General features: G+C 48.0%; 1 protein-coding gene across 5 annotated transcripts in view; it reads left to right on the top strand.

Moving 5' to 3' along the window:
- Positions 1-26152, top strand: part of LOC137334481 (protein arginine N-methyltransferase 8-like) — a 161963-nt gene that overhangs the window by 121397 nt on the left and 14414 nt on the right. For all 5 annotated transcript variants that reach the window (XM_067999170.1, XM_067999172.1, XM_067999173.1 and 2 more), the window contains exons 6-8: positions 597-684; positions 9179-9294; positions 10147-10297. In XM_067999170.1, the coding sequence (XP_067855271.1) occupies positions 597-684; positions 9179-9294; positions 10147-10297 (355 nt within the window). The remainder of the gene's footprint in view (positions 1-596; positions 685-9178; positions 9295-10146; positions 10298-26152) is intronic.

Below are 26152 nucleotides of genomic sequence, written 5' to 3'. Positions count from 1 at the left end.
GGGGTTTTCTTATGAGGAAAGGTTGGACAAGTTGGGCCTGTATACACTGGAGTTTAGAAGAATGAGAGGTGATCTTATTGAAACATATTAGATCCTGAGGGGACTTGAAGGGGTAGATGCTGAGAGAATGTTTCCCCTTGTGGGAGAGACTAGAACTAGGGGCCACAGTTTAAAAATAAGGGGTCTCTCATTTAAGATGCAGATGAGGAGAATTTTTTTCTGATGGTCGTGAGTCTGTGGAACTCCCTTCCCCAGAGAGCGGTGGAGGCAGGGTCACTGAATATTTATTTTTAAGGCTGAGTTAGATAGATTCCTGATTAACAAGGGAGTCAAAGGTTATAGTACGTAGATGGGAAAGTAGGGTTGAGGTCACAATCAGATCAGCCATGATCTTATCAAATGGCAGAGTAGGCTCGAGGGGCCGAATGGCCTACTCCTGCTCTTAATTCGTATGTTCGTATGTGACAGTTGGGCAGAGAACAGTAAATGCTGTGAAGGGTGTGGGTCTGATTCTGGTTTGTATGTGCAGTTCAAAATGTGATATCTTTATCAGGTGAATAGATTACGAGACCCATTTCCCCAAAATTCACCAACAGAAACCTGGAGGGCTGATGTTCCCAGATCGAGCCACACTGTACATTGTAGCCATCGAAGATCGGCAGTACAAGGACTTCAAAATACACTGTAAGATCATGTCTGAATGTTGCACATTCACAGCTTTCTGTCTTTCATTATATAATTTACTGTAGTTTTGAGGGCATGAACCTGGGCCTCCCATAGTCAATATGGTTTCAGCACTGGCTAATATTCTGAGCTGGCCCACTGGGAATCACTCTCCTTCCCACCTATGCGGAGACACCTGGCCCTGGGAAGTGAGGAGAGTGGCCCACTGGGAATCACTCTCCTTCCCACCTGGCCTCTGCTTGGCACCTTTCCCAGTAACACAGCTGACTTTGGGAACTCTGGAATGAGAAAGGATTGAACCAGGAACCTGCCATCCTATGAAAGAAGAAAGAAAGAACTTGCATTCTCGCAGCGCCTTTCACTCCTCGGGACATCGTAAAGTGCTTCACAGCCAGTGAAGTACTTTTGAAGTGTAGTTACAATTCTAATGTAGGGAAATCTGGCAGCCAATTTGCACACAGCAAGGTCGCACAAACAGCAGTGAGAGCAATAACACCGTCCGGCAATAACACCATTCAGCAATGATGGGAACGTGAGAGGAGATTTAGAAGGGACAGTAAAAAGCTGGAAGTGGGAAGCACAAAAGTAGTAAGTGAAATTGGAAGGCAGCGGAAACAAAGGTCAGCAGCAAATAAGGTCAAAATAGGAAAAAATGTTAAAAAGGCAAAATTAAAGGCGCTTTATCTGAATGCACGCAGCATTCGCAACAAGGTAGATGAATTGACGGCACAAATAGAAGTAAATGGGTGTGATCCAATTGCCATTATGGAGACTTGGGTGCAGGGTGACCAAGGCTTGGAAATGAATATTCAAGCACATTTAGGAAGGACAGGCAAAAAGGAAAAGGAGGTGGGGTTGGGCTGTTATTAAAGGATGAGATCAGTACAATAGTGAGAAAGGATCTTGGCTCAGAAGATCAAGATGTAGAATCAGTTTGGGTGGAGCTAAGAAATAGCAAGGGGCAGAAAACATTGGTGGGAGTTGTTTATAGGCCACCAAACAGTAGTGGTAATGTAGGGCACGGTATAAAGCAGGAAATTAGAAGAGCATGCAACAAGGGTAATACAGGAATCATGGGGGACTTTAATCTACACATAGATTGTGCAAACCAAATTAGCACTAATACTGTGGAGGACACATACCTGGAATGTGTACGAGATGGTTTTCTAGATCAGTATGTTGAGGAACCAACTAAGGAACATGCTATTTTAGACCTAGTTTGTGCAATGAGAAAGGGTTAATTAATAATCTTGTTGTAAAGGAGCCCTTAGGGAAGAGTGACCATAATATGATAGAATTCTTCATTAAGTTTGAAAGTGATGTAGTTCAATCTGAAACTTGGGTCTTAAATCTAAACAAAGGAAACTACGAAAGTACGAGGCACAAGTTGGCTGTGGTTGATTTGGGGAACTACATTAAAAGGTGTGATGGTAGACAGGCAATGGCTGGCATTTAAAGAATTAATACATAATTTGCAACAAATATATATTCCTTTAAGGCACAAAAACCTAACAGGAAAAGTGGTCCAACTGTGGCTAACAAGAGAAATTAAAGATAGTATTAAATCAAAGAAAGAGACAAATAAAGTTGCCAGAAAAAGCAGTAAACCTGAGGATTGGGAGCATTTTAGAATTCAGCAAAGGAGGACCAAGAAATTGATAAAGAGGGAAAATAGAATATGAGAGTAAACTAGCGAGAAACATAAAAATGGACTGTAAAAGCTTCTATAGGTATGTAAAAAGGAAAAGACTGGCGAAGGCAAATGTGGGTCCCTTACAGACAGAGACGGGAGAATTTATAATGGGGAATAAGGAAATGGCAGAGAAATTAAACAAATACTTTGTGCCTGTCTTCACAGAAGAAGACACAAAAAACCTCCCAGAAATACTAGAGAACCAAGGGTCTGGCGAGAATGAGGAACTGAAAGAAATTAGCATTTAAAAAAATATTACTAGAGAAATTAATGGGACTAAAAGTCGATAAATCCCAAGGACCTGATGATCTACATCCCAGGATTTTGAAAGAAGTGTCTATAGAGATAGTGGATGCATTGATTGTCATCTTCCAAAATTCTATAGATTCTGGAATGCTTCCTGCAGATTGGAGGGTGGCAAATGTAACCCCACTATTTAAGAAAGGAGGGAGAGAGAAATCAGGGAACTACAGACCGGTTAGCCTAACATCAGTATTAGGGAAAATTCTAGAATCTATTATAAAGGTTGTGATAACAGGACACTTAGAAAATAATAATAGGACTTGGCAGAGTCAACATGGATTCATGAAAGGGAAATCATGTTTGACAAACCTATTGGAGTTCTTTGAGGATGTAACTAGTAGAATAGATAAGGGAGAACTAGTGGATATACTATATTTGGATTTTCAGAAGGCTTTTGATAAGGTCCTACAGGAGATTGGTGAACAAAGTTAGAGCACATGGAATTGGGGGTAATATACTGGCATGGATTGAGAATTGGTTAACGGACAGAAAACAGAGAGTAGGAATAAACGGGTCTTTTTCAGGTTGGCAGACTGAGACTAGTGGGGTACCGCAGGGATCGGTGCTTGGGCCCCAGCTATTCACAATCTATATCAATGATTTGGATGAGGGGACCAAATGTAATATTTCCAAGTTTGCTGATGACACAAAACTAGGTGGGAATGTGAGTTGTGAGGAGGATGCAGAGGCTTCAAGGAGATATAGACAGGCTAAGTGAGTGGGCAAGAACATGGCAGATGGAATATAATGTGGAAAAATGTGAAGTTATCCACTTTGGTAAGAAAAACAGAAATGCAGAGTATTTTTTAAATGGTGAGAGATTGGGAAATGTTGATGTTCAAAGGGACCTAGGTGCCCTTGTACATGAGTCACTGAAAGCTAACATGCAGGTGCAGCAAGCAATTAGGAAGGCAGATGGTATGTTGGCCTTTATTGCAAGAGGATTTGAGTACAGGAGTAAAGATGTCTTACAGCAATTATATAGGGCCTTGGTGAGACCGCACCTGGAGTATTGTGTACAATTTTGGTCTCATTATCTAAGAAAGGATATACTTGCCATAGAGGGAGTGCAACGAAGGTTCACCAGACTGATACCTGGGATGGCGGGATTGTCGTATGAGGAGAGATTGAGTAGACTAGGCCTGTATTCTCTAGAGTTTAGAAGATTGAGAGGTGATCTCATTGAAACATACAAAATTCTTACATGGCTCGACAGGGTAGATGCAGGGAGAATGTTTCCCCTGGCTGGGGAGTCTAGAACCAGGGGTCACAGTCTCAGAATAAGGGGTAGCCCATTTAGTACTTAGATGAGGAGAAATTTCTTCACTCAGACAGTAGTGAATCTTTGGAATTCTCTCACCAGGAGGGCTGTGGAGGTTCAGTCATTGAGTACATTCAAAACAGAGATCAATAGATTTACCATAAGACCATAAGAGATAGGAGCAGGAGTAGGCCATTCGGCCCAACGAGCCTGCTCCGCCATTTAATGAAATCATGGCTGATCTGATTTTTACCTCAACTCCACTTTCCCGCCTTTTCCCCATATCCTTTGACTCCCTTGCTGATCAAAAATTTGTCTAACTCAGCCTTGAATGTATTCAATGACTCGGCCTCCACAGCTTTTTGGGGTAAAGAATTCCAAAGATTCACGACCTTCTGGGAGAAGAAATTCCTCCTCATTTCCGTCTTAAACGGGCGACCCCTTATTCTGAGAATATGCCCCCTAGTTTTAGATTCCCCCATGAGGGGTAACATCCTCTCAGCATCTACCCTATCGAGTCCCCTCAGAATCTTGTATGTTTCAATAAGATCTCCTCTCATTCTTCTAAACTCCAATGAGTAGAGACCCAACCTGTTCAATCTTTCCTCATAAGACAACCCTTCCATACCCGGAATCAACCTAGTGAACCTTCTCTGAACTGCCTCCAATGCAAGAATGTCCTTCCTTAAATAAGGGCACCAGGTGCGGTCTCACCAACACCCTGTACAGTTGTAGCATGACTTCCCTGCTTTTATACTCCATTCCCCCTAGAAATAAAGGCCAATATTCCATTTGCCTTCCGGATTACCTGCTGCACCTGTATGTGACCTTTTGTGTTTCATGTACGAGGACATCCAGATCCCCCTGTACCGCAGCATTTTGTAGTATTTCTCCATTCAAATAATATTTTGTTTTTTTAATTTTCCTCCCAAAGTGGATGACTTCACATTTTCCCACATTATATTCCATCTGCTAAATTTTTGCCCATTCGCTTAACCTGTCAATATCCCTTTGCAGACACTTTGTGTCCTCATCACAACTTGCTTTTCCACCTATCTTTGTATCATCAGCAAATTTGACCACAAGACACTCTGTTCCTTCATCCAAGTCATTGATATATATTGTAAATAGTTGAGGCCCCAGCACTGAGCCCTGCGGCACCCCACTAGTTACAGACTGCCATTTTGAAAATGACCCTTTTATCCCGACTCTTTGTTTTCTGTTAGTTAGCCAATCCTCTATCCATGCCAGTATATTACCCCCAACACCATGAGCTCTTATCTTGTGCAGTAATCTTTTATGTGGCACCTTATCGAATGCCTTTTGGAAATCCAAATATACTGCATCCATTGTTTCCCCTTTATCCACCCTGCCCGTTACTTCCTCAAAGAACTCTAAAAAAATTTGTCAGACATGATTTCCCCTTCATAAAACCATGTTGACTCTCCTTGATTGTATTATGAGTCTCCAAATGTCCTGCTACTACTTCCTTAATAATGGATTCTACCATTTTCCCAATGACAGATATTAGACTAACTGGTCTATAGTAACCTGCTTTCTGTCTCACTCCCTTCTTGAATAGGGGTGTTACGTTTGCGGTTTTCCAATCCTCTGGGACCTTTCCAGAATCTAGTGAATTCTGGAAAATTACAACCAATGCATCCACTATCTCTGTAGCCACGTCCTTTAAGACCCTCGGATGCAAACCATCAGCCTTTAGACCCATTAGTTTACCTAGTACTTTTTCTCTAGTGATTGTTTTTAGTTCCTCCCTCCCCTTTGCCCCTTGATTTTCTACTATTATTGGTATATTATTAGTGTCTTCTACTGTGAAGACAGATACAAAATATCTGTTCAATTCCTCTGCCATTTCCTTGTTTTCCATTGTTATTTCCCCAGTCTCATCCTCTAAGAGACCAATGTTTACTTTAGCTACCCACTTCCTTTTTATATACTTGTAGAAGCTTTTACTGTCAGTTTTTATATTTCTTGCTAGTTTACTCTCATAATTTATTTTCTCCTCTTTATTATTCTTTTAATCATCCTTTGCTGGTTTTTAAAGTTTTCCCAATCTTCGGGCTTACCAGTAATCTTTGCCATGTTGTATGCTTTTTCTTTTAACCTGATACCATCCTTGACTTCCTTAGTTAGCCATGGTTGGTTCACCCTTTTTGTGGAGTCTTTCCTCCTAACGGATATATTTTTGTTGAGAGTCATAAAATATCTTCTTAAATGTTTAGCACTGCTTATCCACCATCATACCATCTAATCTGTTTACCCAGTCCACTTTAGCCAATTCCGCCCTCATTCCTTTATAATTGCCCTTATTTAAGTTTAATACAGTAGTTTCAGACACAAGATCCTCGCTCTCAAACTGCTTGTGAAATTCTATCATGTTATGATCACTGTTTCCCAAGGGATCCTTTACTTTGAGATCATTAATTAATCCTGTTTCATTACTCATTACCAGATCCAAAATGGCCTGTTCCCTGGTTGGTTCCCTGACATATTGGTCTAAGAAACAGTCCCTAATACACTCTATGAACTCCTCCTCAGGGCTATTTTTGCCAATTTGATTTGTCCAATCTATGTGAAAGTTAAAATCGCCTATGATTATTGCATTACCTTTTTTACAAGCCCCCCTTATTTCCTGATTAATATTTTGCCCGACAGTGTAGCTACTGTTAGGGGGCCTATATACTACTCCCACCAGTGATTTCTTTCCCTTGCTATTTCTTACCTCCACCCAAATTGATTTGACATCTTGATCTTCTGAGCCAAGATCATTTCTCACTATTATACCAATTTCATCCTTTATTAACAGAGCTCCCCCACCACCTTTACCTTTTTTCCTAACCTTCCGAAATGTTAAATAACCCTGAATATTTAGCTCCCAACTTTGGTCACCTTGCAACCACGTCTCTGTAATGGCCACGAGATCATACTCATTTGTTTCTATTTGTGCCGTCAATTCATCTATCTTATTACGAATGCTGCGCGCATTCAGATAAAGAACCTTTAATTTTGTCTTTTTATCATTCTTTCCTACCCCGGCCCCATTTGCTGGTGCACTCTTATGTTTGTACACTCTGTCCCTTCCTGACACACTGTGTTTATCATTACTCCCATCACTTTCCTGTACCATTTCCTTGTCTTTTCTCTTTATCAATCTAAACTTCGCCCCACCTGAGTCCTTCCACCCTCTATTTAGTTTAAAGTCTTTTCTACTGCCCTAGTTATTCGGTTTGCCAGAACACTGGTCCCAGCATGGTTCAGGTGAAGCCCGTCCCAACGGAACAGCTCCCTCTTTCCCCAGTACTGGTGCCAGTGCCCCATGAATCGAAACCCACTTCTCCCACACCAATCTTTGAGCCACACATTCATCTCTCTGATCTGATTTACCCTGTGCCAATTTGCTCGTGGCTCAGGTAATAATCCGGAGATTATCACCTTTGTGGTTCTGCTTTTTAATTTAGTCCCAAGCTGCTCAAACTCCCTCAGCAGAACCTCTTTCTTATTCTACCTATGTCGTTGGTACCTACATGGAACACGACAACTGGATGCTCCCCCTCTCACTCCAAGTTTCTCTCCAGCCCTGAGGAGATGTCCTTAACCCTGGCACGGGGTAGGCAGCACAGCCTTCGGGACTCTCGCTCTTGGCTGCAGAGAACAGTGTCTATCCCTCTAACTATACTGTCGCCGACTACAACCACATTCCTTTTTACTCTCCCCACTTGAATGGCCCCCTGAACCACGGTGCCGTGGCCAGTTTGCTCATCCTCCCTGCAGTCTCTGCACTCGTCCACAAGGGCTGCAAGAACCTCGTATCTATTGGACAAGTGCAGAGGCTGAGGCTCCTGCAATGCTCCCTCCTGGATCCCCGTACCTGCCTCACTCGCAGTCACACCCTCCTGTCCCTGACCACATGCCAATTCTACAGTATTTAGTCTAAGGGGTGTGACTGCCTCCTGAATCAAAGTGTCCAGGTAACTTTCTCCCTCCCTGATGCTTCACAATGTCTGCAGCTCGGACTCCAGCCCCTCAACTCGGAGCCAAAGTTCCTCGAGCTGCAGACACTTCCCGCAGATGTGGTCGCCCTGGACAAAACTGTCCAGTAGCTCCCACATATTGCAGCTGCAACACATCTCCTGCCCTGTCATTACTATTTTATTTATTTAATTGATTACTACAATGCCAATCAGATTATTTTTAGGTTGAACCAAGTACTGGCCTTGTTTAATTTATTAAATTAAGTTTAGTTTTTTTTTTAAATTTAGTTTTATGCTATAAGTTACTGAGCCCACAGTCCGAAGAAAGAAGAAAACAGAAGAGATTCTCACCACCAACCACCGACCTGCCTTACCTGTGGTGTCACACTGCAGTTTGGTTTTGTTGTTGCTGTGACCCGCCCTCGGCCCGCCCCTCCCCCGCCGCCCTCGGCCCGCCCCCGGCCCGCCCCCCCCCCGCTGCCCTCGGCCCCCCCCCCTCGGCCCGCCCCCCCCCCTCGGCCCGCCCCTCCCCCGCCGCCCTCGGCCCGCCCCTCCCCCGCCGCCCTCGGCCCGCCCCCCCCCCCCCCCCCCCGCCGCCCTCGGCCCGCCCCCCCCCCCCCCGCCGCCCTCGGCCCGCCCCCCCCCCCCCCCGCCACCCTCGGCCCGCCCCTCCTCCGCCGCCCTCGGCCCGCCCCTCCCCCGCCGCCCTCGGCCCGCCCCTCCCCCGCCGCCCTCGGCCCGCCCCTCCCCCGCCGCCCTCGGCCCGCCCCTCCCCCGCCGCCCTCGGCCCGCCCCTCCCCCGCCGCCCTCGGCCCGCCCCTCCCCCGCTCTCGGCACGCCCCTCCCCCGCTCTCGGCACGCCCCTCTCCGCTCTCTAATCAAATGCAGCTCACCCCTTACTGCACCGAATCCCCTCACTCACCAAATTCCCAATTATAGACTCTGTCGAAACCAGACTCCATCGATAGCTGCTACTCCGTGCTCCCTCACATTTCTAGATATTAAAGGGATCAAGGAATATGGGGATGGTGCAGGCAAATGGCGTTGAGGTAGGAGATCAGCCATGATCTTGTTGAATGGCGGAGCAGGCTCGAGGGGCCGGATGGCCTACTCCTGCTCCTATTTCTTATGCTCTTATAACACCGTCCGGCAATAACACCGCAATACATCGTACGTTGGTGTTTTCTCCCTTTACTTTGTAATAATGTGTGCAATTTACATTGATTTTCTACGTCTCATTTTGTTTAGGGTGGGAAAACGTTTATGGTTTTGACATGACGTGTATCAGAAATGTTGCCATAAAGGAACCTCTAGTAGACATTGTGGACCCTAAACAAGTTGTGACCAATGCTTGTCTCATCAAGGTGTGGTGAGCCTCTTTTGTAATAATCAGTTGGGTTATGACAATGAATGATTTTAATGCAATCTATTTGATTTTGAACCTATATTACCTTACAGTTGCTGGATTCTTCCCTCTTGACATCTAGGTAGGAAATAGAAGAACAAACTTGGTGAAGATTTCCTGGTCTTATATAAAAAAAATCAACTCCCAACAGCAGAGAGAAAATAGAAGAGTGAAGACCCATGGGCCTAGAAATTCAGTGCCTGTTTTTCGGGCACTGGCCGGCCTAATAAGCTCCCAATATGGCGGGCAGGAGGCTCACGCACATTTCTGGCTGAAAGTCCGCTCCCTGCCATATTGGATAAGGTAGATACGCTGACAACAGGAGCGCACGCTGGAACATTTAAAGCTCAGTTAATTTATTCAAATTAGGGTCCTGCGTATCTTTTAAGAGTTGCCTTTCCATCTGTGTACCAGTGTCCAGCCTTATTCTGAGGAATGTTTCCACTCCTGATTCCCGCTCCCATTTCCCACTCCCATTTCCCACTCCCACTCCCGTTTCCCATGCCTCGATTCCCATGCCCACCCCGTTTCCCACTCCCGATTCCTACTCTCGTCCGTCAGCCCTGACATCAGTGCTGCCGGTTTCAGGAGGGAGATAGTGCTGGAATATTGAAATAAGGCCCGAACTCATGCTGAGCTACCAGTGGGGGTTTCCCTCCCCGCTCCCCCACTCCCCGACCCCGTCCTGAACACGCCCCCCCAGTAATTGGGGGCCTAAATGTCAATAAAGTGCTTGGTTTCAATTTTTGAAGGAATGTGAGTGATGTTGGTGAAGTATTTTGAGAAGTAATTGGAACGTTTGTCCATCCAGGAGGTGGATATCTACAATGTGAAGTCTGAAGACCTGTCATTTATTTCTGCATTCTGTCTTCAAGTTCAGCGGAATGAATACATTCATGCTTTGGTCACATATTTTAACATTGAATTTACAAAGTGTCACAAGAAAACCGGATTTTCTACAGGTAATTGTCACCAACTATTATATTTTACTTTAATCAAAGGGCTTTGGAATCTAGAATCCACACAACATTCAGGTAAACTGTAATTTTGTGTTATATATTTAATGATTTTTCTGTAAATTATCTGTTTAAAACAAAATGGGCTTTTTTGTTTAAGTTTTGAGGAATCCTTTGCAGTAAATCATTGAGTCAGGAGTGTGGGAAATGGATTTTGAGATGAATTGTGCAGCGATGTTCACTTTGCAGCGCTGCTCAAAGCACCCTTGCTAAACTAGAGCACAAGTAATCAGAGCTCCGTTAGCAGTTACAGGATTGTTGTAGAATAAAAGCTGTGGAAAGAAAGCAAAGAGTCACGAGAGGAATAAAAGAAAAACAATTAAAGAGTGAGGTGGGGCCTTAATGTTCCTCATACATTGTTATATGGTTAGGTGCACTGACCTGTACTCCTAGAACGGGCTGTGTTTTAAAGGGAACACAGGTGAGAGGTGGAGGGGCAGGGGTTGGCAGCGGAGGAGCAAGGGCCAGGGGAAGAGGGGAGCACATTGGGAACTCAGATTAAAGGTAGAGGGAGAATGAGTCAGAGTTTGGAGGAGTGCAGTCTAGCTGGGAGCGTGGGTTAGTTTGGACAAGTCTGCCACCTCCTCCTTTGCTTTTACCCTGTGTGTGATGGCGCTCTTCCTACAGTACAGAAAATTGTAAAAATATTTAAATTCTTGCTTTGGCCTGTCAAAAAGGATTTCCAGTGGCTGCATTGACTCCATTTGACCTGATGGGATTCATGATGTGAATCTAATTTAAAGTTCTCTGTCCTTTTCAGAAACTGTCATCCAATCCCCCTGCCACATAGGTGCTCAAATCGTTTATCTTCCTTTTACAGCACTGAATCAGAATGTAATAAATACGGAGCTGGACCGAATTCCAGCTAAGATCCCCATCAGCAGATCTCCATATTCCTGCCCTGAGTTGTACTCGGCCTTTTGACATAAAGTCTGACTTTGAAAATCAAAGGGATAAAATCACTGTTTGTCAGGTGCCAAGGTGACCACATTTTCTGCTGGTTTGCTGCCGCTTTGATGTGATAATAAAACAAAAAAAGAGTTTGATACAAAACCCCAAACAGGTTTACGAGTCTGAGACTATCATCAATGCCAGAACTTTCCAGGATAGCGCAGGTTCAAGAATTACTCCCCCCCCTCCCCCCCCTCAAAAAACCCACCCTCGACCCCGCTGTCCTTGCAAACTAGCGCTCCAGTCCATCGCCCTTTCCTCTCCAAAGTTCTCGCACATGTTGCCTTCATCTTTGAACCTCTCTGTTCAGGTTTCTGGCCCTACCACGTCAACCAGCTATACCTCACCACCACCTCCCTCAACCCCACCATGGCCTCTGTGCTGTCACACTACTTCTCCGACATCCAGCTAAACACTGATAAGACCAAAGCCATTGGCCTCGATATTAACCTCCCAGTGACTGGCAGGAGAGGGTCGGTGGAGTGGGGGTTTAAAACATGAAATCCCTAGAACCCGACCCCAAATTGCCACACACGCTCCTGCCGCCATTTTTACGCTGATGGATATCAGGGCCAGGGTTTTGACCTGGAGCCAGGAAGGGGGAGGTGGGGTCCAATCGTGGACAGGAAACCCGGAAGTACAGGTTTCCCTGATGTCCTTATAATTTTGACGTAAGGATGTTTTTTTTTGTCGATTTGCCGTCCGACAGGCCGGCCAGATTGACAAGCTGGCATCAGTCGGACGGGAGCAGAGGAGAAAAGGTAAGTCCTAAATTTTATAGATTGGGGGGAGGGGGGCATGGGGGCAGGCAGCGGCATGGGTGAACATGGGACCACTGGTGGGCATGGGGCCATTAGGGGCAGGGGGCATGGGTGGGCATTTGGCCACTGGGGGCATGGGGGTACCAGAGGGCATGGGGGCACTGAGGCATGGATGGGCATGGGGGTCATAGTGGGCCAGTCACGGGGGGAATCGGGAGTCGTTGGGGGGGGTGATTGGGCGTCAGAACCAGGGTGTAAGTCATCAAAGGGGGGGTTTGCGATCGTTGGGGGAGGTTACGATAGTTGGGGGGGTTTCACGATCATTGGGAGAGGGGTCGCGATCATTGTGAGGGTCGCTGCAGGTAGGCTTGTTGGGCCTCGGGGAAGCACTCCTGCTCCTGGGGGCCCGCAAGCTGTGCCAGAAAGGCAATCACCTGCAGTTTCAGGCCTTTTTTTTTATTATTCGTTCATGGGATGTGGGCATCGCTGGCGAGGCCAGCATTTATTGCCCATCCCTAATTGCCCTTGAGAAGGTGGTGGTGAGCCGCCGCCTTGAACCGCTGCAGTCCGTGTGGTGAAGGTTCTCCCACAGTGCTGTTAGGAAGGGAGTTCCAGGATTTTGATCCAGCGACGATGAAGGAACGGCGATATATTTCCAAGTCGGGATGGTGTGACTTGGAGGGGAACGTGCAGGTGGTGTTGTTCCCATGTGCCTGCTGCTCTTGTCCTTCTAGGTGGTAGAGGTCGCGGGTTTGGGAGGTGCTGTCGAAGAAGCCTTGGCGAGTTGCTGCAGTGCATCCTGTGGATGGTACACACTGCAGCCACGGTGCGCTGGTGGTGAAGGGAGTGAATGTTTAGGGTGATGGATGGGGTGCCAATCAAGCGGGCAGCTGTGTCCTGGATGGTGTCGAGCTTCTTGAGTGTTGTTGGAGCTGCACTCATCCAGGCAAGTGGAGAGTATTCCATCACACTCCTGACTTGTGCCTTGTAGATGGTGGAAAGGCTTTGGGGAGTCAGGAGGTGAATCACTCGTTGCAGAATACCCAGCTTCTGACCTGCTCTTGCAGCCACAGTATTTATATGGCTGGTCCAGTTAAGTTTCTGGTCAATGGTGACCCCCAGGATGTTGATGGTGGGGGATTCGGCGATGGTAATGCCGTTGAATGTCAAGGGGGAGGTGGTTAGACTCTCTCTTGTTGGAGATGGTCATTGCCTGGCACTTGTCTGGCACGAATGTTACTTGCCACTTATCAGCCCAAGCCTGGATGTTGTCCAGGTCTTGCTGCATGCGGGCTCGGACTGGTTCATTATTTGAGGGGTTGCGAATGGAACTGAACACTGTGCAATCATCAGCGAACATCCCCATTTCCGACCTTATGATAGAGGGAAGATCATTGATGAAGCAGCTGAGGATGGTTGGGTCTAGGACACTGCCCTGAGGAACTCCTGCAGCAATGTCCTGGGGCTGAGATGATTGGCCTCCAACAACCACTACCATCTTCCTTTGTGCGAGGTATGACTCCAGCCACTGGAGAGTTTTGCCCCTGATTCCCATTGACTTCAATTTTACTAGGGCTCCTTGGTGCCACACTCTGTCAAATGCTGCCTTGATGTCAAGGGCAGTCACTCTCACCACACCTCTGGAATTCAGCTCTTTTGTCCATGTTTGGACCAAGGCTGTAATGAGGTCTGGAGCCGAGTGGTCCTGGCGGAACCCAAACTGAGCATTGGTGAGCAGGTTATTGGTGAGTAAGTGCCGCTTGATAGCACTGTCGACGACACCTTCCATCACTTTGCTGATAATTGAGAGTAGACTGATGGGGCGGTAATTGGCCGGATTGGATTTGTCCTGCTTTTTGTGGACAGGACATACCTGGGCAATTTTCCACATTGTCGGGTAGATGCCAGTGTTGTAGCTGCACTTGAACAGCTTGGCTAGATGTGCAGCTAGTTCTGGAGCACAAGTCTTCAGCACTACAGCTGGGATGTTGTCGGGGCCCATAGCCTTTGCTGTATCCAGTGCACTCAGCCGTTTCTTGATATCACGTGGAGTGAATCGAATTGGCTGAAGACTGGCTTCTGTGATGGTGGGGATATCGGGAGGAGGCCGAGATGGATCATCCACTCGGCACTTCTGGCTGAAGATGGTTGCAAACGCTTCAGCCTTTTCTTTTGCACTCACGTACTGGACTCTGCCATCATTGAGGATGGGGATGTTTACAGAGCCTCCTCCTCCCGTTAGTTGTTTAATTGTCCACCACCATTCACGACTGGATGTGGCAGGACTGCAGAGCTTTGATCTGATTCGTTGGTTGTGGAATCGCTTAGCTGTGTCTATGGCATGTTGCTTCCTCTGTTTAGCATGCATGTAGTCCTGAGTTGTAGCTTCACCAGGTTGGCACCTCATTTTTAGGTACGCCTGGTGCTGCTCCTGGCATGCTCTTCTTCACTCCTCATTGAACCTGGTTTGTTGGTAATGGTTGAGTGAGGAATATGCCAGGCCACGAGGTTACAGATTGTGGTGGAATACAATTCTGCTGCTGCTGATGGCCCACAGTGCCTCATGGATGCCATGTTTTGTGCTGCTAGATCTGTTCTGAATCTATCCCATTTAGCACGGTGATAGTGCCACACAACACGTGGGATGATGTCCTCAGTGCGAAGACGGGACTTCATCTCCAAGAGGACTGTGCGGTGGTCACTCCTACCAATACTGTCACGGACAGATGCATTTGCGACAGGTAGATTGGTGAGGACGAGGTCAAGTAAGTTTTTCCCTTGTGTTGGTTCGCTCACCACCTGCCACAGGTCCAGTCTGGCAGCTATGTCCTTCAGAACTCGGCCAGTAGTGGTGTTACCGAGCCACCCTTTGTGATCTACATTGAAGTCTCCCACCCAGAGAACATTTTGTGCCCTTGCTACCCTCAGTGCTTCCTCCAAGTGGTGCTCAACATGGAGGAGGACTGATTCATCAGCTGAGGGAGGACGGCAGGTGGTAATCAGCAGGAGGTTTCCTTGCCCATGTTTGACCTGATGCCATGAGATTTCATGGGGTCCAGAGTTAATGTTGAGGACTCCCAGGGCCACTCCCTCCTGACTGTATATCACTGTACCGCCACCTCTGGTGGGTCTGTCCTGCCGGTGGGACAGGACATACCCAGGGATGGTGATGGAAGAGTCTGGGACGTTGGCTGAAAGATATGATTCTGTGAGTATGGCTATGTCAGGCTGTTGCTTGACTAGTCTGTGGGACAGCTCTCCCAATTTTGGCACAAGTCCCCAGATGTTCGTGAGGAGGACCTTGCAGGGTCGACTGGGCTTGGTTTGCCTTTGTCATGTCTGGTGCCTAGTGGTCCGGTGCCTAGTGGTCCGTCCGGTTTTATTCTTATTGTGACCTTTCGTAGCGAGATTTTACAACTGAGTGTCTTGCTTGACCATTTCAGAGGGCAATTAAGAAACAACCACATTGCTTTGGGTCTGGAGTCACATAGAGGCCAGACCGGGTAAGGACGGCAGGCTTCCTTCCCTAAAGGGCATTAGTGAACCAGATGGGTTTTTATGATAATCCGGTAGTTTCATGGCCACCATTACTGATACTAGTATTTTAATTCCAGACTTTTAAAAAAATTTAATTAATTGAATTTTTAATTAAATTTAAATTCCCCAGCTGCCGTGGCAGGCTTTGAACTCATGATTCTGGATTAATAGTCCAGTAACATAACCACTATGCTACCGTACCCTGTATAGCCTGAATCCACAAATTCCTGACTCCTCCACATCACCCAGCCTTCTCTAAAAGTGTACTTACTTTTTTCCCCAAAATGTACTACCTCACACTGACATTGAATTCCATCCACCACTTTCTTCCCATTGCCCCAGCTTATCAATACCCCCTCGCAGCTTCCCCTGATGCTCAGAATTATTTACTGTGCCTCCTATTTTAGTGTCACCTGCAAACTTGGACACCACTCTCTCGAGCCCTATATCCCATCATTGATCAGTGAACAGAACCCTGTGTGACACCACTACCCACTTCCACCGAATCTGAAAAACTGTCCTTAACTCTGACTCCCTGTTTCCTCCCTTCTAATTAGTTTTTACTCATTGGCCCAGAAATTCCTCAATGTGATTTACACTGCTATTACACCCTGAAAAAAAAGTGGTACACATGCTGCCGGCCTCTCGGGGGAGAAGCACAGAATTTTCCTGAGAATGCTTAATTGCATATCCATTGGTGCAAGATTGGTGTAAAACCGAACCAAGCAGCCGAACCAGCAGCAATGTTCAGTGTATCGTTCTAATCAAACTATTCAGCAGAACACTGGGGACAAGAAGGCAAGGCAGAAACACTGCTTGGTTGCTTCATCTCTGTCTGAAATTACTTCACTGCGTGTCTTCCCAATATTTTTATTACATTTAGCCACAGCTAGGAATATTCAAGTGCCATCTGTGCCCAGAAGGCAGAAGGTCCTGGCACCAAGACAGAAAGAACTCACAGCTTAGCCCGTTCAGATCTCTGAGTCCTCCTGAAGGCAGGAGGTGCAGATACCTGATTGTGGGGCCACTAAGACACCCATAATCCAAACCTGGAGGGAGGGGCATAGGCCCTGAGTGGCAACTCTTCTCCCCACCACCCCCCCCCCCCCGCCAAGACTGACACTGACTCCCAACTCCCTCCGCCCCAGGACTGACACTGACTCCCAACTCCCTCCGCCCCAGGACTGACACTGACTCCCAACTCCCTCCGCCCCAGGACTGACACTGACTTCCAACTCCCTCCCCCCCCCCAGGACTGACACTGACTCCCAACTCCCTCCGCCCCCAGGACTGACACTGACTCCCAACTCCCTCCCCCCCCAGGACTGACACTGACTCCCAACTCCCTCCGCCCCAGGACTGATACTGACTCCCTACTCCCTCCGCCCCAGGACTGACACTGACTCCCAACTCCCTCCCCCCCCAGGACTGACACTGATTCCCAACTACCTCCCCCCACCGGACTGACACTGACTCCCAACTCCCTCCCCCACCAGGACTGACACTGACTCCCAACTCCCTCCGCCCCAGGACTGACACTGACACCCAACTCCCTCCGCCTCCAGGACTGACACTGACTCCCAACTCCCTCCCCCCCAGGACTGACACTGACTCCCAACTCCCTCCCCCCCCAGGACTGACACTGACTCCCAACTCCCTCCCCACCAGGACTGACACTGACTCCCAACTCCGTCCCCCCCAGGACTGACACTGACTCCCAACTCCCTCCCCCCCAGGACTGACACTGACTCCCAACTCCCTCCGCCCCAGGACTGACACTGACTCCCAACTCCCTCCCCCCACCCCCCACCCCCAACCCCCGTCTACTCTCAATCATCAGCAAAGTGATGGAAAGTGTCGTCGACAGTGCTATCAAGTGGCACTTACTCACCAATAACCTGCTCACCGATGCTCAGTTTGGGTTCCGCCAGGACCACTCGGCTCCAGACCTCATTACAGCCTTGGTCCAAACATGGACAAAAGAGCTGAATTCCAGAGGTGAGGTGAAAGTGACTGCCCTTGACATCAAGGAGCATTTGACCGAGTGTGGCACCAAGGAGCCCTAGTAAAATTGAAGTCAATGGGAATCAGGGGGAAAACTCTCCAGTGGCTGGAGTCATACCTAGCACAAAGGAAGATGGTAGTGGTTGTTGGAGGCCCCAGGACATTGCTGCAGGAGTTCCTCAGGTCAGTGTCCTAGGCCCAACCATCTTCAGCTGCTTCATCAATAACCTACCCTCCATCATAAGGTCAGAAATGGGGATGGTCGCTGATGATTGCACAGTGTTCAGTTCCATTCGCAACCCTTCAGTCCAAGCCCGCATGCAGCAAGACCTGGACAACATCCAGGCTTGGGCTGATAAGTGGCAAGTAACATTCGTGCCAGACAAGTGCCAGGCAATGACCATCTACAACAAGAGAGGGTCTAACCACCTCCCCTTGACATTCAACGGCATTACCATCACCGAATCCCCCACCATCAACATCCTGGGAGTCACCATTGACCAGAAACTTAACTGGACCAACTATATAAATACTGTGGCTACAAGAGCAGGTCAGAGGCTGGGTATTCTGCGGCGAGTGACTCACCTCCTGACTCCCCAAAGCCTTTCCACCATCTACAAGGCACAAGTCAGGAGTGTGATGGAATACTCTCCACTTGCCTGGATGAGTGCAGCTCCAGCAACACTTAAGAAGCTCGACACCATCCAGGACAAAGCAGCCCGCTTGATTGCCACCCCATCCACCACCCTAAACATTCACTCCCTTCACCACCGGCGCATTGTGGCTGCAGTGTGCACCATCCACAGGATGCACTGCAGCAACTCGCCAAGGCTTCTTCGACAGCACATCACAAACCCGCGACCTCTACCACCTAGAAGGACAAGAGCAGCAGGCACATGGGAACAACACCACCTGCACGTTCCCCTCCAAGTCACACACCATCCCGACTTGGAAATATATCGCCGTTCCTTCATCGTCGCTGGGTCAAAATCCTGGAACTCCCTTCCTAACAGCACTGTGGGAGACCCTTCACCACACGGACTGCAGCGGTTCAAGAAGGCGGCTCACCACCACCTTCTCAAGGGCAATTAGGGATGGGCAATAAATGCCGGCCTCGCCAGCGACGCCCACATCCCATGAACGAATATAAAAAAAAGTTTCTTCTTTCTTTAATCCCAAAAGGATGATACTCCATTCCTGCAGATCCACCACAGCAGAGATAGACACAGGAGGAGGATGAAGGTGGTGGAGAGGATGATGAGGACTACGGCTTTATGATCCTGCCGTCCCTTAGGACAGCAGTGCATGCCAGGTCTCCATCCCGTCTCCTCAGAGCACCATGTCAGTGGAACACGGGAAGTGAGACCGGATGGCCCAGGAGCATCTGCCAGAGATCCAGGAATCAGCAGCTCCATGGGACGCGGGCCACCTCACTCCCATGACCCTTCTGTGCAGCATTAGGAGCCAAACATCTACCGTGACCCTGGCCCTCAGGTGCCATCTAGAATAGGTGCCCATAGGGCGTCCCGTGCCTCTGTCTGAGTACCCTGACGTTAGATAGTGGGGGCATGGGGGGGTCTGAAAATCGTTTGATGCTCCCAACCTCTGAGAAGCTGTCAAAAGAAAGTGCAGGTGGAAAAAAAAATGTTTTAAATGTTTCCTTCAGAAATCTTCAATAAAAGATCAGCAGACTTCTGTCAGGAGCTTCTCACTTCCTCCAGTGACCTTAGCTCAGCCTGACGACCTCCAGTCGTGGCCTGCGGTAGTAGCCAATCAGCAGCATACTAGCTAGGCTTGGCTCTACACTAAAGAAATATAAACTGATCTCTCATCACTCAACGATCTAAAACTTTACAGATTCCATATTTTATCCTTGAGTTGCGTTGAATGTTAATGACAACAATTTACATTTATAATAGTGCCTTTAATGTACAAAACAACCCAAGGTACTCTACAGTGGAATGGTGAGAGGAATGGAGAGCTCGGGCAGGGGAGAGCATTTGAGGGATAATCAAAGAATGGAGAGAGACAACGGAGGGACTTGAAGGTGAACACCAGACTTTGGGGGCAGGAATCCAATGTTGGTCCATTGAGACTGTAGTGATGGACGAGCAAGGCCCATGGGGATTGGAGTGATGGACGAGCAGGGTCCATGGGGACTGTAGTGATGGACGAGCAGGGTCCATGGGGACTGTAGTGATGGACGAGCAGGGTCCATGGGGACTGGAGTGATAGAGGGGCAGGGTCCATGGGGACTGTAGTGATGGATGAGCAGGGTCCATGGGGACTGTAGTGATGGACGAGCAGGGCCCATGGGGACTGGAGTGATAGAGGGGCAGGGTCCATGGGGACTGGAGTGATAGAGGGGCAGGGTCCATGGGGACTGGGAGTGATGGAGGGGCAGGGTCCATGGGGACTGGAGTGACGGAGGGGCAGGGTCCACGGGGACTGGAGTGATGGAGGGGCAGGATCCACGGGGACTGGGAGTGATGGAGGGGCAGGGTCCATGGAGACTGGAGTGATGGACGAGCAGGGTCCATGGAGACTAGTGATGGACGAGCAGGGTCCATGGAGACTGTAGTGATGGACGAGCAGGGTCCATGGAGTCTGTAGTGATGGACGAGCAGGGTCCATGGAGTCTGTAGTGATGGACGAGCAGGGTCCGTGGGGACTGTAGTGATGGACGAGCAGGGTCCGTGGAGTCTGTAGTGATGGACGAGCAGGGTCCATGGGGACTGTAGTGATGGACGAGCAGGGTCCGTGGAGTCTGTAGTGATGGACGAGCAGGGTCCGTGGGGACTGTAGTGATGGACGAGCAGGGTCCGTGGGGACTGTAGTGATGGACGAGCAGGGTCCGTGGAGTCTGTAGTGATGGACGAGCAGGGTCCGTGGGGACTGTAGTGATGGACGAGCAGGGTCCGTGGGGACTGTAGTGATGGACGAGCAGGGTCCGTGGGGACTGTAGTGATGGACGAGCAGGGTCCATGGGGACTGTAGTGATGGACGAGCAGGGTCCATGGGGACTGTAGTGATGGACGAGCAGGGTCCGTGGAGACTGTAGTGATGGACGAGCAGGGTCCGTGGGGACTGTAGTGATGGACGAGCAGGGTCCGTGGGGACTGTAGTGATGGACGAGCAGGGTCCGTGGGGACTGGAGTGATGGAGGGGCAGGGTTTAGTGTGGCTAAGTATTTGGACAAGTTGGATTCAAAAAGCATGGATGAAAGAAGGTTAACAAGATCATTGGAGTAATTGATATTGAAGGTAACAAAAGCACAGATCGGGGTTTGGAGTGGCAGAGAGAGTTTGGATGGAGACTTGCAGAGATGCAAATTAGCTGTATTACTGCTGGGGAGAATGTGGGATTTGAAGTTCAGCTCACAGCTACACAGAATGCCATGGTTCAGCCTGAGTGAGTGGGAAGGGAAAGGAATAGAATCAGTGGCAAAGGAAGAGAGTTTGCAATGGGCACTGAGTGTATTGGATTTGGTGTTCCCAATGTTCAGCTGAGGGAAGTCCAGACTCATCTGTGACTTGATGTGTAACACCACAGAGGTAATCGTGGGGCAGGATCAGTGGTGGAAAGGGTGCCGTCAGTGTACATATGGAAGCTGACCACATGTACGTGAATGATCATAGAAATGATAAAGAACAGGAGGAGGCCATTCGGCCCATTGTGTCTGTGTCAGCTCTTTGAAAGAACAATCCATTAGTCCCGTTCCCCTGCTCTTTCTCCATAGCCCTGCAAATTTTTCCCCTTCAAGTGTTTATCCAATTCCCTTTTCAAAGTTACTATTAAATGGCAGCACATTCCAAATCATTACAACTCGCAGCGTAAAGATATGTTTCCTCATTTACCCTCTTCTTCCTTTGCCAATCACCTTAAATCTGTGTCCTCTGGTTACCGACACTTACAATCATAGAATCACGTATTCCTGCAGTAAGGAAGGAGGCCATTCGGCCCGTCGCGTCTGTGCTGGCTCTCTGCAAAAGCAATCCAACTAGTCCAGCTTCCCCGCCTTATCCCCGTAGCCCTGCAAATTTCTTCCCTTCAAGTATTTATCCAATTCCCTTTTGAAGGCCACGATTGAATCTGCCTCCACCACCCCCTCGGGCAGTGCATTCCAGATCACAACCACTCACAGTGTAAAAAAGTTTTTTCTCATGTTGCCTTTGGTTCTTTTGCCAATCACCTTAAATCTATGTCCTCTGGTCCTTGACCCTTCCACCAGTGGAAACAGTTTCTCTCTATCTACTCTGTCTAGACCCTTCATGATTTTGAACACCTCGATCAAATCTCCTGTAAACCTTCTCTGTTCCAAGGAGAACAACCCCAGTTTCTCCAGTCTATGCACATAACTGAAGTCCCTCATCCCTGGAATCATTCTAGTAAATCTCTTCTGCACCCTCTCTAAGGCCTTCACATCTTTCCTAAAGTGCGGTGCCCAGAACCGGACACAATACTCCAGTTGTGGCCGAACCAGTGTTTTATAAAGGTTCATCATAACTCCCTTGCTTTTGTACTCTATGCCTCTATTTATAAAGCCCAGGATCCCGTATGCTTTCTTAACCACTTTCTCAACTGCCCTGCCACCTTCAACGATTTGTGCACATATATCCCCAGGCCTCTCTGTTCCTGCAAACCTTTTAGAATTGTTTATATTGCCTCTCCTTATTCTATCTTCCGAAATATATCACTTCACACTTTTCTGCGTTGAATTTCATCTGCCACATGTCCGCCCATTCCACCAGCCTGTCTGTATCCTCTTGAAGTCTATGCTACTATGCTACTCACTCCTTCCAAGTTTCGTGTCACCTGCAAATTTTGAAATTGTGCCCTGTACTCCCAAGTCCACGTCATAAATATATATCAAAAAAAGCAGTGGTCCCAGCACTGACCCCTGGGGAACACCACTGTACACCTCCCTCCAGTCTGAGAAGCAATCGTTCACCATTACTCTCTGTTTCCTATTACTTAGCCAATTTTGTATCCATGCTGCCACTGCCCCCTTTTATTCCATGGGCTTCAACTTTGATAACAAGCCAATTATGCGTCACTTTATCAAATGCCTATTGGAAGTTCATATACACCACATCAACCGCATTGCCCTCATCAAAAAACTCAATCAAGTTGGTTAAACACGATTTGCCTTTAACAAATCCGTGCTGGCTTTCCTTTATTAAACCACACTTGTCTAAGTGACTGTTAATTTTGTCCCGGATTATCGTTTCTAAAAGTTTCCCCACCACCGAGGTTAAATTGACTGGCCTGTAGTTGCTGGGTTTATCCTTACACCCTTTTTTGAACAAGGGTGTAACATTTGCAATTCTCCAGTCCTCTGGCACCACTCTCGTATCTAAGGATGTTTGGAAGATTATGGCCAGTACCTCCACAATTTCCACCCTTACTTCCCTCAGCGACCGAGGATGTATCCCATCTGGACCGGGTGACTTATCTCTTTTAAGTACAGCCAGCCTTTCTAATATCTCATAGAGTCATAGAGTTATACAGCACGGATAGAGGCCCTTCGGCCCATTGTGTCCGCGCCGGCCATCAAGCCCAGTCTAATCTAATCCCATATTCCAGCATTTGGTCCGTAGCCTTGTATGCTATGGCATTTCAAGTGCTCATCCAAATGCTTCTTGAATGTTGTGAGGGTTCCTGCCTCCACAACCCTCTCAGGCAATGAGTTCCAGACTCCAACCACCCTCTGGGTGAAAAAGTTCTTTCTCAAATCCCCTCTAAACCTCCCGCCTTTTACCTTGAATCTATGCCCCCTTGTTATAGAACCCTCAACGAAGGGAAAAAGCTCCTTAGTATCCATCCTATCTATGCCCCTCATAATTTTGTACACCTCAATCATGTCCCCCCTCAGCCTCCTCTGCTCCAAGGAAAACAAACCCAAACTTCCCAGTCTCTCTTCATAGCTGGTAACATCCTGGTGAATCTCCTCTGCACCCTTTCCAAAGCGATCACATCCTTCCTGTAGTGCGGCGACCAGAACTGCACACAGTACTCCAGCTGTGGCCTAACCAATGTTTTATACAGCTCCATCATAACCTCCTTGCTCTTATATTCTATGCCTCAGCTAATAAAGGCAAGTATCCCATATGCCTTCTTTATCACCTTATCTACCTGTTCTGCCGCCTTCAGGGATCTGTGAACTTGCACACCAAGATCCCTCTGACCCTCTGTCTTGTCTAGGGTCTTCCCATCTCTTTATTAATTTTTAGCCCATCCAGTATCTCAACTATCTCTTCACTTACTGTGACTTTGGCAGCATCTTCTTCCTTGGTAAAGACAGATGCAAAGTACTCATTTAGTACCTCAGCCGTGCCCTCTGCCTCCATGAGTAGATCTCCTTTTTGGTCCCTAATCAGTCCCACCCTTCCTCTTACTACCCGTTTACTATTTACATGCCCATAGAAGACTTTTGGATTCCTGTTTATGTTGGCCGCCAGTCTATTCTCATACGCTCTCATTGCCTAATTTCTTTTCTCGCCTCCCTCGGAATTTTTTACATACAGCCTGGTTCTCACTTGCATTATCAACCTGACATCTGTCATACGCCCCTTTTTTCTGCTTCACCTTACTCTCCACCTCTTTTGTCATCCAGGGAGCTCTGGTTTTAGTTGCCCTCCTTTCCCCCTCGTGGGAATGTCCCTAGACTGTACCCGAACCATCTCCTCCTTAAAGGCCGCCCATTGTTCAATTACAGTTTTGCCTGCCAATCTTTGATTCCAGTTTACCCGGGCCAGATCTGTTCTCATCCCATTGAAATTGGCCATCCTCCAATTGAGTATTTTTCCTTTAGTGTGATCCTTGTCCTTTTCCATAGCTATTCTAAACCTTATGATATTATGATCGCTGTTCCCTAAATGTTCCCCCACTGACACTTGCTCTACTTGGCCCGCCTCGTTCCCCAGAACCAAGTCCAGCAATGTCTCCTTCCTCGTTGGGCCGGAAACGTACTGGTCAAGAAAGTTCTCCTGAACACATTTCATAAATTCCTCCCCCTCTTTGCCCCTTACGCTATTACATTCCTAGTCTATATTAGGATAATTGAAGTCCCCCATTCTGATTTTTGCACATCTTTGTGCCCCCAGTAGTGTAATGGCACCTCTATTGCTTCTTAACTCTAACCAAGATTCTGTCCTTGACCCCTCCAGGACATCCTCTCTCTCCAGCACTGCAATATTCTCCTTAATCAATACTGCCACTCCTCTCCTCTCTTTCCTTCCCTATCTTTCCTGAACACCTTGTATCCAGGAATATTTAGTACCCAATCCTGCCCTTTTTGAGCCAGGTCTCCGTTATCGCCATGACATCATATTCCCATGTGGCTATTTGCGCCTGCAGCTCACCGACCTTGTTTACCGCGCTTCGTGGGTTTACACACATGCACTGCAAACCAGTCTTAGACTTTCTTGTACTCTCTCTTAGTCTGATCCCACTAATACTGTACTATTGCTTATTCTAGTGCTATCTTTCTCTCCCAATCCTTTGTACCCCTTGTTTCCCCTTTCCGATGCTACATCCTGGTGCCCATCCCCCTGCACTAGCGAACCTCCCCGCGAGGACATTGGTCCCGGTCCTGTTGAGGTGCAACCCGTCCGGCCTGTACAGGTCCCACCTCCCCCAGAACTGGTCCCAGTGCCCCAGGAATTTAAAGCCCTCCCTCCTGCACCATCTCTCCAGCCGCGCATTCATCTGCTCTGTCCTCCTATTTCTATGATGTGGAGATGCCGGTGATGGACTGGGGTGGACAAATGTAAGGAATCTTACAACACCAGGTTATAGTCCAACAATTTTATTTTAAAATCACAAGCTTTCGGAGATTATCCCCTTCGTCACGTGAATGAGTGAAAGGTTCTCAAATTGCATATATTATATTAGGCTGGGACAGCATCACACCAATCAAAAGGTGTCGTTGTTGTTCAAACAGGCCAGTCACGGAGAACAGTACGTCCCAGTACACTGAATATACGTTGTGTCAATTACACAGACAGAGAGAAAGAGACCCAAATGGCAGAGAGAGAGAGAGAATATTAAAAACCGATAACTTTTTTTCCCTTTTGCTGGTGGGGTTACGTGTAGCGTGACATGAACCCAAGATCCCGGTTGAGGCCGTCCTCAAGGGTGCGGAACTTGGCTATCAACTTCTGCTCAACGATTTTGCGTTGTCGTGTGTCTCGAAGGCCGCCTTGGAGAACGCTCACCCGAAGATCGGTGGCTGAATGTCCTTGACTGCTAAAGTGTTCCCCCACTGGGAGGGAACCCTCCTGTCTGGCGATTGTTGCGCGGTGTCCGTTCATCCGTTGTCGCAGCGTCTGCATGGTCTCGCCAATGTTCCATGCTCCGGGGCATCCTTTCCTGCAACGTATGAGGTAGACAACGTTGGCCGAGTCACAGGAGTATGAACCATGTACCTGGTGGGTGGTGTCCTCTCGTGTGATGGTGGTATCTGTGTCGATGATCTGGCATGTCTTGCAGAGGTTGCCGTGGCAGGGTTGTGTGGTGTCGTGGACGCTGTTCTCCTGAAAGCTGG

Source organism: Heptranchias perlo, chromosome 18 (assembly GCF_035084215.1).
Source record: "Heptranchias perlo isolate sHepPer1 chromosome 18, sHepPer1.hap1, whole genome shotgun sequence".
NCBI lineage: Eukaryota > Metazoa > Chordata > Chondrichthyes > Hexanchiformes > Hexanchidae > Heptranchias > Heptranchias perlo.
This window is presented reverse-complemented; position numbering and strand designations above follow the sequence as displayed.